The sequence below is a fragment of the Dufourea novaeangliae genome, unplaced genomic scaffold, assembly GCF_001272555.1.
Source record: "Dufourea novaeangliae isolate 0120121106 unplaced genomic scaffold, ASM127255v1 scaffold39, whole genome shotgun sequence".
In the NCBI taxonomy this organism is placed as follows: Eukaryota; Metazoa; Arthropoda; class Insecta; order Hymenoptera; family Halictidae; genus Dufourea; species Dufourea novaeangliae.
The window spans coordinates 357,803-373,470 of record NW_015373918.1 but is presented as its reverse complement, the minus strand read 5'-3'; the positions used below and the strand labels follow the sequence as shown (position 1 = coordinate 373,470).

Sequence of the window (15,668 nt, the reverse complement as noted above, 5' to 3'; positions counted from 1 at the left end):
ATGGTTTATTATTTGAGTGGTGTGAAACTATTTACTGTTGTAGAAATGGGCCCCCGTGTATATTTCTAGTTGATCTTCAGTTTGTATGTACTTTGTATCACTTATTCATTCAATGGACTGTATTTTGACGGTTATAAATTAGTTTCCATGTAATCGCAATTCCATTGTACTACCAGTTATTATCAGTACGCTTTATTTGGAATATAACTAGGTACTACATTACTCTGCTGGAATAACTGTAATTAACAATTATATCTAATGGTAATTAGATATGGTATTAAATTAATATTGTACTGATTAAATATATAGCACCATGAAATGATTGTGTATAAACTTTCAGTGCATAATTTTAATACCGTGTATATACTTGTAGTACCTTGCAATGTGGTCATGTTGGTGCTTCGTTGTTATTATATGAATATTTTATTGTTATTTGTCACGAACTTATGGGGATAAATAAAAAAATATTAAACAAATGTTTCAAATAAATATGCGCTCGTCAAAAAATATTTAAACAGAATAACATAGCGTTCTTAATGCCGTAATTGAATTCACACGAATCACTGATTAGGAACGATTAATTCTATTGAGTGAAATCAGCATATCTTATAACAATCATTGCTGGTCGTTTATTTCCATTACTTTGTAATGAATTGAAATCAAATCAGGCAAACGTATACAGAGAAAGGAACAATTAATCATTCCGTATTGTTAAATAGTAGCTAAACTGTTAATCTTATTTAATTTGTACGTACCAATTAAGTATAAAACGTCTTTATGCCGTATAATGAGAACCATTTAATTACTTGTACCATTACCTAACAATGAAACCATTCACTCTAATGTATATTGAATCTTCTTCACTTCTAAATATTGTGTGGAAAACAATACACACCTACGGATTTCAGATTTACACACATATCGTATGAAAATAATTGTATTAAAAAATTGTAGTAATATTCCATAAATACTTCACTTCCCGTACCTACGAGTAAAATCATTAGTGATAAGACAGAATGTATTTCTATTTAATTCAGTCTTCTCATTGTCGCATGTACAGGGTGTCCCACGTAAATATCACTACGAAATTTGAGGACTTTGCCTGAATTTGACATTTTATCATATTATAAATATACAATATGATAAATGAATCTGTCAAGTAAAAACTTCTGTTCGATCAAAAATATACTACACAAAATCGGTCCTCGCAACCCCCGGTCCATTTCATTATGAAAATCGTAATCATTATTACGTTTCCACAATTGTTCACAGAACTAACAATCGCGTAATGCACCAGAGTGTCTATTGTTTTTTTACTCCCGCCGCGAAAACGATTCGACGCATGCATATTTATCAGCGACAGTTTATACGACGGAGTCAGGTACGAGACGCAAGCTTTCGAAAGCTTCCTGTGCGCTGTCTGAGCCTGAGTATACCTCGAGGGCAATGAAAATTTAAATTAGAGCAGAAATTAAATCCGGCCTTTATCCGATATTGAGAAAATCCTTTGAAACCGACAGACTGTCTGACGTCCGCGTTTCCCTGTACATCTTTGCCCACTAATGCGTGCCTGTGTTCGTGTGTGTGTATATGTGAGGAAACCGAGAGAGAGAGAGAGAGAGAGACAGGCTGGTGTCGTATTTCTCACTCCGTCCATAATTGGTAATTAAGAAAGTAATTAGCATCGATCGAGACGACCCGTCCGGATAGGGCCATGTTCTTAATCTGCACTGCTATTTTTAGAACAGAGCCACGACAAACAGAAGCCCTGTGGAAGATCAATTATTTTTGCGATAGTGGAGGATAAAGCATTCGCCCTGCGAAGAATGCTTCCTTGTTCCTTCGTGTTACGTCAGTGCGAAATAATAATAACCTGTGGAACGTTACGGTTATAAAATTTGTGGACCTGCTAAAATGCAAACTTAGCGATGATTAAAATTGAATTATTAACAATTCTGTTGTTTCATTAAAGCTCCCGTCTTATTAAATGTTTCGAAGAATATATAGGATAGATTTTTCTGTGAATGTACATATTAACATTTCTCTGGTACATTTTCGTTAGTAAAGGTAAATTCCATATAGCCACGTATTATAGAACGTAAATATAATGTACGAGTAATAAATATTGAATAATAAAATAATTTGTAAATTTCAATATTAGGAGTTAAAATACATGATATTTTGCTAGAGCTGATTCAGGTCTAATTTTTGTAATAAGTAATGCTTATCAATTCGTAGAAAATACTGTATGAAATACTATTCAAAAGTCATTAACTGCTTACACGTATATTTTACAAAGTATTTAAAAATTTATATCTGTATCCTATGTAAAATCCTAACATTCGTATTAATTGGAAACTTTTGGACTTCCGAACACTTATGTAATATGGGGTTTCTATCACAATCGAATTTCACTTTATAGTTATATCTTTATTGATATATTAATGACAGTTCCCCGAAGCGCAATTCTTGAAACTAATTTAGCCAGGGATATTCTGGAATAGTTTGTTTGCCTGACACAGCATAAATTTCAATTGCCGTTTGAAGTGCAACGTTCCCTGATTGGAACTTCGAGTGCTCGATCTGCCAAACGTTTTCTTCAACACACTGAAGCTGGGTAATAATTTATGAATCATTGCTTTTGCCCGAGACGGAATTACCTAGCCTAATGTAAATGTCCAGATAGACTCCATTGTGGACTACTCCATTTTTTTATCTCACTGCATATAGGTACATACAAAAACATTAGTTAATTAAATTTACCAATGTTCTTGTTACAGATTGACAGAACAATATCCCTAAAATGAGAATTTTCATAGGTTACATGTGACTTTATTGTCTTTATTATATGAAATCACTTAAACTTCTCAATTGGAATCAAAGGAGCAATATTTTCTAATAACATTAATCATATTCACCCGAAAGAAAATGTTAGTTTCACACTTTGAAAAAAAATATTAAATGTGGTATTAAAAGAATATAAAGTATTAGAAAACATCACGTTCCCAACTTTAAAGCTTCTTATAACTTAATAATATTTGATTACGTTCGTGAAAAATTATTACAAGACTTGAACATTTGGTAATATACTACGTCAAGTCTACGTTACCACGGATGATCAAACGACTATCGACACTGACAACAATTTGATCGATCAAAACTCACCACTCTCGCCGTTATAATTTATATTCTTCCCGTCCTCTCGACGCCACATGACGTAAGGCTCCGGATATCCTGTAGCTTTACACACCAGCGTCACGTTTGAGCCCTCGCGGACAACCATGTCTGTGCTGGTGTCTTTCGTGATAATGGAGGGTGGCACTGCAATAAGGAAGAAATGCGAAAACTCAATGGATAATGTCCCCGTTCATCCTATAAAGTGATGAAATTCCTGACTTCCGAAGCACGTCCCGAACCGATCGATAGTAACTTAATACTGTAATATAACGTTCGGATACGGCTATAATTTTTCTAATTAACTTACTACTTTCGTTCAGCTTCATGCAACGTAGTGAGAAAGTGAATTTCATTCAATGAATTATTCGAAAGAATCGGAACATAATAATTAGCTGTAAATTACAGAACAGTTAAAACAGTTCGTCGATTTTAATTTTATAAAGGATTTGAAGAATTTATCAAAGCAGAAAATAAGATAAAACATGTCTCCAGTCAGGGGTTCTGAAATCAATTGAATTATATAGGTCTGTAATATTTGTCCCTCTGATTTAATCAACTTCTCTAACGTTCGTAAGATAATTATCTGGATACTCAAAAGTTTCCAACACTAGATTAATTACGCACTGCGTCATCGTGACCCTATTTATTATAGACAGCAGATAGTATCGATAAACTGTCCTCACCGTGAATTTGCTTAATCAAACAAGCAAGGTTTAAACACGCGGTTAATTAGGTAACGCCTGTAACGAACATCAGTGAAATTAATACAGATCACTGTATCGAAATTTTAATCACGTTCTCGGACGACTGAGAAACATTCGAATACCGAAACGAGATATTTAAATGCAAAGTTGTATGCTGCTAATATGTAACAGCGATTGCAAAATGACATTATTATTAAAAAAAAATATCGGAACAAAACCCATTATCATAGGCCAGAATTTACATCTTGCGAATCGTTTATTAATTCTTAAAATCACGTTCTAACATTTCAATTTGAAATTGATATTTCGATTCAATTTGAATGCTGCCAATTTGTTCCAGAAAAAAGTAGTTCCTCGGGTTATGCGACGCCATTCGAGTGAGCACATTGTCCTCTGTTGTCAGTCGCTACACGTGAAACACGGAAATGCAATATTCATTGTGGACTTACCTACAACTTGCAGGTATCCCTGTCGACTTCTCATGGGGTCCGTGTTCACTTGACACATGTACCATCCACGGTCCACCTCTTGAACCTCCTTTATGTGAAGGTACCACGTACGATGGTCATTGTACGTCAACGATATACGTGGATTTTGGGTGATGACATTATGGTGGATGGATAGGATAGTTTGTGTGTCGACACGCACCCATGCCACCTGGAACAAGCGTCCACAGGTGTGTTTTGAATTAATAACATCTAATTAAAATTATTTAATATCTAGGAAATTTTCGATAATACAGTCACTTATTTTTCGTTTTTTGAATGAAAACGTGTCATATGCGTTATATTATACGAATATCGTCAGACTAAACATGAGAGAAAGAACTGTTAATATAAATGCATAAGCATTCGAAATTTAGCAATTATATTCATAATTGAAGGATATTTTAGTCATTTAGATAGATAAAGTGCTTCCCTGTTCGTCAATGGAATTATTGGGTTGTTCAGGAAAGTTCGTAACGTTTTGAGAACAGTGTCTTTGTAATCTATTTATTGGACGAAGGAAATATCGTTTAATTTGGTGAACAGGTACGGAGTGAATTGTAAAAGTAAGTAGTAAAAGGAATATGATAATAATTGAAAATTATGGATTGTAACTATGCCTTGCAAATCCCGACGGACCTCCCGAACAATCCAGTATTATGTAAATCAAATTTACTGAATTGAAACTATATACTAGACATCATACAGTTCCGTAATTCATGCACTCATTGGAATTTACATTGAAATTATCGATAAATACTATTGTCTACGATCGACAGGTTATTTGTTTATCTATTTTTACACCGTTAAACGTCTTCATACACTAACTGAGAATGCATATAATCGGCTTGCAAGAGAAGCTTACCGATTTTCCATCACGGCGATAGAATATTTTCGAAAAAGCAACAAACCAGCGAGTGTCGGTAAATGGGGAAAATGTAATAAAGTGTCGACCATGATGGTCGGTAATGCATTAATACTGTAACGTGATATTCCGCAGGTATACGATGTTACAAAGACTACAGACGTCGAAGGGCAACTTCTCCCTTCGTTTCTTTTTTCCATCTTTTTTATTAGCTCCTTTACCCCGGCCAAAGCCGGAAAAAAAATGCTGAAAAGGTAGGAAAAATCTCCAACCAGATTGGCGTATTCTAACTTTCCGCGAACTTCATTTCGTCCGGCCAGTTTATCGTTCGCAATTTTCCGAAACTTTCACATTCAATTCTTCGGAAACCATCCGCACGCGGTGGAGACAGTCGAAACTTTCGCCAGGTGTGTTCGTTTTCACCAAGCGCTGGGAGAGGGTGGGAAAGGGAATCGATCAATTTTCCAAGCCTCAAAGTAAGAAATTGAAACATATAGAGGCTTGGGCCATTTCAATGTACAGTACACACAGTTTTCACTTATAGAATCGTTCGTAGACGTAGGTACACGCGGTTTCTATAGACGGGATGGGTTCTTCCATTTTCCCAGTGCTTTGGACACCGTGCGCGCAGCACACAACAAAACCCTTCCCTTCTTATCGCGCGCCTAATCCAATACACCGGGGGGTTGGCTTGTATCCCGTATCCTTCGCGGATCTACGAAATCTTCGCGGGATACAGAGAATAGAAGGATAAGTATAAGAAGGCTTAGAACCTACCCTCGTTTTCTCTCCCTTGCCACCCCTTCTGAGATCTCACGATCCACGAGGTCAGGCTTTTGTGGATATACGGAAACCACGCTCCAAGTTTCACGAATCCACCACGGCATTACTGAGGGCATGCTTCTTAATATGCGGGGAGCAACTGTAACGATCGATCCTTCCCTCGAGGATAACGAAATTTTTACCGTTTATTTGAAAAATGACAAGATCTTTTGTACGCGGACAATACAACATGCGATTCTCTGGTAATGGATCGGGGGGAAATGGATTTTTTCCACCTTTCGCGAGATCTAACCGGACTCGTTTCCAGATGGAACTTTTTATGGTCGAGGTTGAGAACGCGAGTGTCATTGTACTGACAGTTTGTGTCTTCGCCAGAAACAGCGATGAGTAAACTGTGGACTTCATGAATTCATATTATACAGGGTGTAGGGCAGGGTGTATGGTCGTTGTATGAGAACCCCTCAGACGAAATTACACTACCTCAATAGGCATATGTAATGGTAGAAAACAATTCTTTAGAAAATGACCTTGAAAACAAAGATTCCAAGGTCACTTGTATTTTTTTAAATGGAACCTTATTTTTTTCTACATATCATTACAGAGCATAAGAGTCTCAATCATCATTCAATCTCGAAATATTTTCATTTCAAGATAATTAAAATTCCTTACAGGGTTCACGTTTCGTGGCCCACTTTGTACACGGTTAGTACACTTGTATCCAAACGTAAGCAGAGCTGTTATCGAGAGAAAATAAAGATGGAGGTGAACCTGAATTTCAATATGAAAAGGTCAGATGAATCCATTAAGGTCGTTAAATTTGTCCATAATGTAATTTTGAACAAAAAAAAATGCGGTAGCGTAATTTCGAACGTTTATGCAATGTTCAAAAAATGTTCGTGTCCCCCCACCCCAGTTCTCACGTCCCCCCTTGTGTTAAGTAACATCCACCTGGTCGCAGCGCAGGTTTTTTGTTTCAAGTAGTCACGTCTGGCAAGTATCAGACGGAGGAACGGTAATACGAGACGCGACGGTTCTTTACGCGCGCCAAGGTACCGTTGTCGTTCTTGTATTAGTTTAATAACTCAACGTGACACGGTCCATGATGTATTTCCATTGGCGTAACGAACGACGGAGCCGGCTGAAGTTGACGTTGTTGCGAGTCACGGCTAGAATTACACGGTAGCTCCGTTCACTCGCATCAAATTCAACCAGCCAGCCGGAAAAAAAGGTTCGTTTACCAAGGGGATTATCGTGTAACAAGTACAAAGAATCAATTTTTTTTTCTACATAAATTAAGAGTACAACATTTTAAAAATGTACGCCGAAAAGTTTGAGATCGAGTTGTTCCATAATATTTGAACATGAAAAGCCGGCTGCGACAATATTTCGCGATTCGCGAATTAAAATGAGCAATGTGTTTTCCATTGTATTGCGATGAAAATTCTGTGTGCTCGTCAAATAATCGCGGGGAATTTACTAATTAAGCATGGAGTTTTATCGTAGCACGGAATTTATTCGTTCAAATAAATGTTCGAAAACTTAAATAAATGATTCAACTGAAACAGAGTAATAAAAGTCATATTATTTTCCGACGATAGCCATTAGTTTCTCAATGTTTAATTCATTTCAGAATAATCTTCGAACCGTTCAATTATATTCTCGTTCGTCTTTATCTGTGTAATGAATTCCTCCTTACCTTATAATTCCAAAGATTGTCAACTATGCAGGCTAACAAAGCGTCTCGACCTCTGCTGACTGTCACATTTTGTATTTCCTCAGCGAACCTGGGTAAGACGGAATCTGAAACGAATAAAGGAAATCGATATTATTCGCTTCGATAGAAAGTAACTACGACCTACTAGCTATTGTTTTCACGTTCATCATACCCATTTTCAACACAGTATATTAAAATAGAGTCTTATCAAAGAGAACATCGCGTATAACATACTATATTCACTACTCTATCACAATTGTCAACTTCTAATTCAGTGTTCCGTACATTACTGCTTTAAAGTATTCGAACGCCTGAATTGGTTTAAGAAAAACACAAAATTTCCTATCCATTACAGTACAGATAATTTCTTTTTTCTTGATGATATTTCACACACTGCTTTTCTATATATTTAGTTTATTTGCAATATTACCAATCAAACAGCCTTCACCACGAACAACACACACTGCAGAACGTTTTTCGATTGAAATCTATGCAACACTCGACATTTTCCGCACGTTAGAACAAATGTTGTTTCGCCAAAGGACGAAGACGAACTGATTAAGGAAAAGGTGAACTTCGTATTTATAAGACTCTGGTAGATTATGGTCCTAAAGAAACAATAAAACGGAAAACATTTCTCTAAAAAGCGAGGAAGTCTATTAGTGACACATTAATATTCTTGTTTTATTATACATTTATGACAAGCAACTCATAAAAACGATGGGCTCTGTTCCCTGAACAATAGATACCATTGTCTGAGGGCCATAAAGTATATACCTGAGTCGAAACGTTGTCATAAACTCTAAAAGTCATATTATTCGAATAATTCTGAACAGTACTCTATACGCTTATATACGAGAATAAGTTAATACATTTCCTCTCCCACAAACCAACTCTTGATTCATAATAACGACTATTTGCAAATAGAAACAAAAAGGTAAAATATCGTTCACTGAGTTCTGAATAGTACGGTGTAGTCTAGCCTCGGTGATCAGTCGTACCTTTCAAAACATTGAAAATCATTTGGCCAAAGTTATCCCAGTAAAGTGTAACGTATTGTACAGGGTGTCCCACACAGTGCAGTACTATCTAAAAGTGATCAACCTATAATGTAGATATTATAGGAACCCAGGCCTATTTCAATATTTTCTAAATCGTTTTTCCTGAAAAACGAAGCTTCACTCGACAAAACCGTATTCTTCATTTTCGATTTATTTTTGCTCGATAGTACTACACTTCGTTGGACACCCCGTACATTACAAGAGCTCGCGCGCGATAGCCGGCTAAACTTTCATTATCCCCGGCAGCTTCTTGGGTAGGTAAGCGGAGGAAGAAGGAAAAAAAAATTCGCGCGCTTCGCTCGAACGTAAATACATATATCGTTGGACAATAGACCGCCTGCAGAGATTGCGAGTTATTATCGAAAGAGCCGCATAACGAGTTCAGGATTCAGCCGGGGCGCCCTTAAAAGCTTTTACCTTCGTTAATGTCTTTACGACATCTTGAGCACCTGAATTATTTATGGGCGCAAAGAACCCACGGAGAACGAGAAACAGTGGGGTGGGGGGTTGCGATGGGGGGTTGGCGAGCACGGTGGGATGAAATAGAGAGGAGCCGGTGGGGGATGAAAAAGAGAGAGAAAGGGAAAGCGGGGACGAGCTTCGGGATAAGACCGAGTTACTTTCAGCTCTTTTCAGAGCGGTAGCACGAAATACGGAGAGCCGTTAATTATGTCAGCCGTACTTTATTATACAACAGTTCGCCCGCGTTAATTATGATGTCTGAAGCAACAAATACGGAGGAGGGATTAAAGGCGACGAGTCGACACCGCGAAATTCCTTTTGCGATTCAATACGATTAATTCGTCTGAATCGATAACAGACGTCCTAGCGGCGCATGTACAGGGTGAATCGCTCGCTGCTAGGGTCGAGAGGCAAGTCGCCTGCTTTGTCGTTGAACTGCCGTGACCATAAACGTGTCAACGGTAGCTGCAAACGGTACCCCTGTTGAGCAGCCTATGTGTGTGAAAGAGACAGAACGAAAACCGACACTCTCTCTGTATCCGTCACACACATAGACTGCTCAGCAGGAGTGGCCAGTGATTCTTAAATGACCAAACAGGCGGCTTTGCCTCTCGACCCAAGCAGCGAGCATATCCTGCTATCATATCCGCGAATAGTGACATTGATCAGTTGTGTTTCTTAGCTGGGCTAGGATCTTCTTGTACGCCACGTTTATTATTAGTAATATATAATTCAGAAATAATTTTTATTCAAAGTATATTTATAAACGTATATTATTTTAATGCGAAATAACCGTCTTTGATATTTTGGGCCCAGAAGGCAACCGTTTAAACAATTGACATTTTTTTATTAGTCGAGAATGTGGTATTGTGTTACTCAGTTAAGCAACGAATGCAGTAAGTTGTCGCCTTTAATGTTATGGGAGTTTAATCTTCTGGGAAAACATTGTATTGCAAGTCGCATATGTATAGTCACGGTACAACTGAGTGGGAAGTTATTCCACATGCCAAAATAAGTCGAAAATGTAAAATAAAATTTTCTCGCACGATGTTTCGTTTCCGAGATAATCACATTTGAAAATTCGCTGAATACGCGGTGCTTGGCTAACATGTCTGTTCATTACATTCCGTTTCTACTTATTGTTAGCACGAATAATACATACACGTTGGATGAAGTTTCAAATTCGATTATCTCGAAAACGAAACGTTATACCAGAAAGCTTTATTCGATATTTTCCACGTATTTTTGCCTGTGGAATAACGACCCGACCGGTAGTACCTACATCCTGGCCCGCTCTATGTGAATGCATTCATAGTTCACATCGATGTCATTCATTGGACGCACATACATATGTATATAGAGTCATCGTGTTTTAACCCTTTAACGACTTGTATAGATTCATGAAACTGGCGGTCCAAACGGAAAAGAAAATAGGTCACCAAGTGATATTAATGATAATAATAAGTATAGATATAAACATGCAAATATTTGTTTTATAGAAAGAACTTCAAGCTAATTGTATAGGGACACATTGTTCAGAATAATGACCGTAACAATATATTTCAGTCATCGAAATCGGTGGAGAGTACCCTTTTGTAAATAATGATCAATTTCAATATGAGTGCGATACGGTAGAAAAATGTAGCTTTATTCTTTTCGTTTCTAATTCTTTAATTTCTACGCGTCGAAGCGTGGTAATATTTCTGACAAACATATCTATATTACTCATAAGTTTAATATATCGTTAAAATAATAATCATTCAGTATGGATTAATAGAGTATTCCGCCAATTCTGTCAAGCTCATACTTTATCGCCCCCGCCCCTTTTGCTTTTGTTACGGAGGCTGAGGCTTCGGGCAAAAAACAAAACGAGTCTCTGAAGCATTTCTCCCGTTCGATGTTTGTCGCGACGCTGACCCGAGTTCTTGACAATAATCGACGAAACACTGTATTCAAAACATGATTTTGTCTATTTTCAGAGAACTATGGACTCACAGAGTACAGCAGTGATGTACTTCGATGTGTAGAAACTTCGAATACGTTCCACAATATGTTCAATAAAATACGAACAAAGATTCAGTTACGCAGACAGAAATAATGAGAAAAGATCGCACAAATTTTTGGTTCGTCTAATGTGGTCTCTGAAAGGACGCAAATACGAATGATATCACGAATCGTTTCTTCGAGTAGCCACGAAACGAAGTTGATGCCTGAATCGATATCAATGAAGGATTACCGAACCAGCTACTTCCGTTAGCCCGTTCTACAGAAAATCAACAGGTTTTCTATTCTGATCGGTACAATACACGGCTATCGGGACTCGAAATCGATATTTCAATTCATCACCGGAGCGGCCACTGTCGTCGTCGTCGTCTCGTTTTCGCGGTGTTACGGGCTGCTTTCGAGCGGAATGCGGATTCATACGCTTTCACGGAAGCAGAACCGGATACGCGCAGGTCTTCCAATCTCGAGAGGCGAACAGCTTCATCGGTGATGTCGCGGTGCGCGCGCTCTCCGTTATTCCGCTATCAGCGGGGCTGAAAACCATTTTTCATCAGGAATAAGTGTATATGGTCGCGCGAAAAAAACAAAGGAAGCGGAGATTGATGTGGAAGCGAGGAAAGTCTCGTGTCATTGTTCCCGTAGCTAGTTTCGGAATCGTCGAGCGGGGGTATTCTGAAAAGAGTATGTGACTGACAATTTGAGAACGATCGATATTGAATAATATGAAGATCGATCATTGGGATATAATTTTAAGGTATCTAGACAATACTGAGATGAAAGTACGATTTTCGAAGGATTCATTTAGTGAGAAATTTTTTAATTTCAGAACGATGTTAGAAGTTATCCAGTAGTAAATCTGATAACCTTTGCATTCCCAAATTAAGTGAGAAAAAAAAACCAAAATTAAATCTAGTGGCATTTCTCATACATTGGTATTTGGCATCTTTTTTACTTTTATCACAGTTATACGTAATAATTCACATTATAATGTTATTCTTAACGAAACCCAATTTTTCTTACCTTTGATCATCGAACCCTCTTGACATATTTGAGAGAAACTGAATGTTCTGTAAGTTTCTATTGTATTTGTAACAATGTCCAATATTTCAATACCAGCAAGTGAATGAGACAAAGGACCAACAATGTCTTGTTTTACCGATAAACTTTTCAATGCACATTCAAATTTGTGCCATACTATTATATATTCACAGATATGAAAAAGTACATGATACCTACTAATATTTTTTTTTTATATTTTAGTATACGTAGTCATATGACAACAGTGGGGACGAAAGGGTTAACAAAAAAACTTTAGATCTTGTGAATAGATATTTCTCTACTCCAGTTCCCGTATTTTATGTCAACAATGACAAATTAAACTATAAAGGAAAACGTATATGAATATTATATTTCAAGTTCGTTTGCCCTAAATATTATTAATTTTTCTACAATGTATCACGACAGTTTATTATTATGGTCTTGGATAACAAATTTTTATTTCTCCATCTTCTTTTTGACGGAAAAATTCCGCACAACACGACACTGGTTTTTCTATATTAGGATCTCCAGGCGATTTATACTCGCGGCGGGAAACTTCTGCCACATTTAAAGGTAAGTCCCTGCGAGACGTGTATCGCGCATCGCGGATTAAATGCAACGTAAAGAGGAGATTAAATCCTTGTACTTTCAGTTACGGGGCTTAGTTAACAATAAAGTTAAAACTGCGCAGCGGCAGGCTCGTGTCTACCGCGGGCAGAGGGAGTATAAGTTTCTGGTAATGTCACGATATCGTTACCCGGCGGCCAGTTAATTGAGGCAACTGTCGCTCCCCACGGTTTCATACGGTGGTTCCTCAAATATTCTCCACTCCTTCTCGCCGCAGTAATAAAATTCTTTGCGAAACATCAACTCGTATCTTTGCGATTAAAAACGACCAAATTAGCTGCAACTTCAATTAACATAAAAAGCCCTAAGGTATATGGTAGCTTTTAACATAAATTAACGTTAATCCTAATACTATAAGCTGTTCTTTTGAAGCGGAATAAATCTGGTTTTGTAAGGAATAAGGTTGAGCTAGAAACCTCCCACAGACTGATGCCTTCTTTTATTACTTGGAATATTAATTTCCAGGAATTGTATTATCCTTAATTAATTAATGGAAGTTCCGCTTTACTTTAAATTATATATCTAATGTAATTTTTAGTAATAAAACTGTAAATATACGGAAATAAGAAAGATTTGACTTATACAACTTGGAAAAAAAAATATGTTCGGCTCAGTCGTTCAATTCACATTGCTCGTGTTTTTTCCAACATTGAACGGGTGAAATAATAAAAAAATTCTCAAAAAGTCTCAAGTCTAAAAAAAACTATAGAAAACGTATCAAGATTTCATATAATTAAAACGAAACTACAAGTCATCGTCAGTACACTAGCAAGCGATACACCCTCGTTCGATGGTTGTATATGTAAGTATCGACAGAAATCCCCACAGTACACCGTTTTTTATAATACATATCTCAAACGCGATTGTTTTCTGCAATCCTCCGCTATGCCCGTTAAATGATACAAAGCGTTTATTGTGTCGACATCGGAAAAGCGAACGATCGAGTGAATTCCGTTTCGGGATCGAAACGGAAATACGCGCTCGAATGAAAATTTTCGCAGCACAAAACGCGGCAGCGATGGCTGAAAATTCCGAAAAAAAAAAGTCCGTCGTTTAATTAAACACGGCTGACCAGGAACAACAGAGCTTCCCGATGACGCGAACGCCTCGGTTATTACATTTTCGTAATTCCATCTCTGGTAGAGAAAAAATCGACCGTGAGGATAGGATGGGTAATTAGTGTGTAGCCGTGGCCTGGCGTCTACGCACAATGCGTTAATGGTAACGAGACCGAGAGACGAATCGGTCGGAACGACGCCACGGCGACGCTAGAATTCGTAAGCACGTTCCCACGGAAAGTCGTTATCAAGCTGATTAACAGGCTTTGATTAAGGCAAATCTGTGTGCAAGCACGACAGACAACAGCGGTTGTCGAGCCAACCCCACGCTAATACTTGTCCCAGGAATTTGAAGTCGCGACACGGTGACAGGCGGTGCGGCGTGTCACTTATTTGCCGTGGAACAACTATTAATTAGTTTACATGACTTCAGATGGCTGCCCCGGTTAGGTCCATATATATTGGTACAAAATGGTACCATATACAAGGTGTTCAAAAAAACACTATTTAATATTTATATGGTACATAGGACACGCTGCACTCATAAGGAAACTTTGATGCAACTTTGTACAAATATTCATTAGACCAACCTAAGAATTTAGCGGTAATTCGATCGTGAAATAATGAAAGAATGAATTAAAATAATTTGTTTACTTATTCAGTTTTTAAGTCGTAAATCGTAGAAAATGTATTCGTTTAGTTACTAGAGGCTGTTGGTCTTGTTTTAAATTATACTGTGATATGGTAACGATGTTTAGATAATCCAGCCTCTTTGCAATGTATACTGAAGTGGAAACTCGGTTTCCGCTAGGGGAAAAAGTGGCATAGGGGCAGGCCTCCTACCACTTCGTATTGGGAATTACTGAAAATATCAAATTAACATTCGATTTAACATTTATTTCAGTACTTGAAATAAATTTTACGAAGTGGTAGGGGGCCCTTCTCCTACGCCACTTCTTCCCCTAGGGGAAGCCATAATTGGATAACCTGGCTGTCAAAGTATTAATAGGCATAAATAATTTACGTGTGCTTATTTGAAGCTATCGTGTAATAAATTTATTACCGTTGTGGATACGAATTAATTCGGTTAAAAAGAAAAATACACGTTACAAGTATTAAATTATAAATTGATTATTTCTGATTCCAGTGTTATATTGGTCGTAATAATTACCATTTGCGAGAAAGTACCTATTTTAGAATCATGTATTGTTAATTTCAGTCACGTAGTTGCACGAAAGAACTGTGTAAACAAATTCATGGGAAACGTAAGACCGTAACAGTTTGCTCGGGTAAATGGTGTTTAATTTTACTCCCCGGGGTTATGTACATACTGGCTGACGTATTCAATATTGATCATTGTGCTGTCTGTTTTAAAAACAAGTCCCCTGAATGGAAAGCTCGTGAAGTGTCATCATACAGAATGCAACTGGTCTCGCGATGTCGAGTGCTTTCGAATGGGAATGACAAAGAATTAGGGAACACAATACGGAAAGCTGAAAATACCGGTCTTTTTTTGTTCTGGACGAGAAATACGAATTTTCGAATCAGTGTATTTACCTTAAAAAATCAGAAGTATGCATTCGTAATTAACGTAAAATTCGGTAAAGACTTTAACAAAGTTTTATAATAATTATTTGTCTAATAGCACAACCAATACGATACTATAGGTATTCAGCAAGTTTTAATATGC

General features: G+C 37.4%; 1 protein-coding gene across 1 annotated transcript in view; it reads right to left on the bottom strand.

Moving 5' to 3' along the window:
• Positions 1-15,668, bottom strand: part of LOC107194360 (neurotrimin-like) — a 127,027-nt gene that overhangs the window by 27,531 nt on the left and 83,828 nt on the right. The window contains exons 4-6 of the mRNA XM_015583977.1: positions 7,711-7,814; positions 4,331-4,538; positions 3,166-3,321 (exon numbers count right to left, since the gene is read on the bottom strand). Coding sequence (XP_015439463.1) covers positions 3,166-3,321; positions 4,331-4,538; positions 7,711-7,814 — 468 coding nt within the window. The remainder of the gene's footprint in view (positions 1-3,165; positions 3,322-4,330; positions 4,539-7,710; positions 7,815-15,668) is intronic.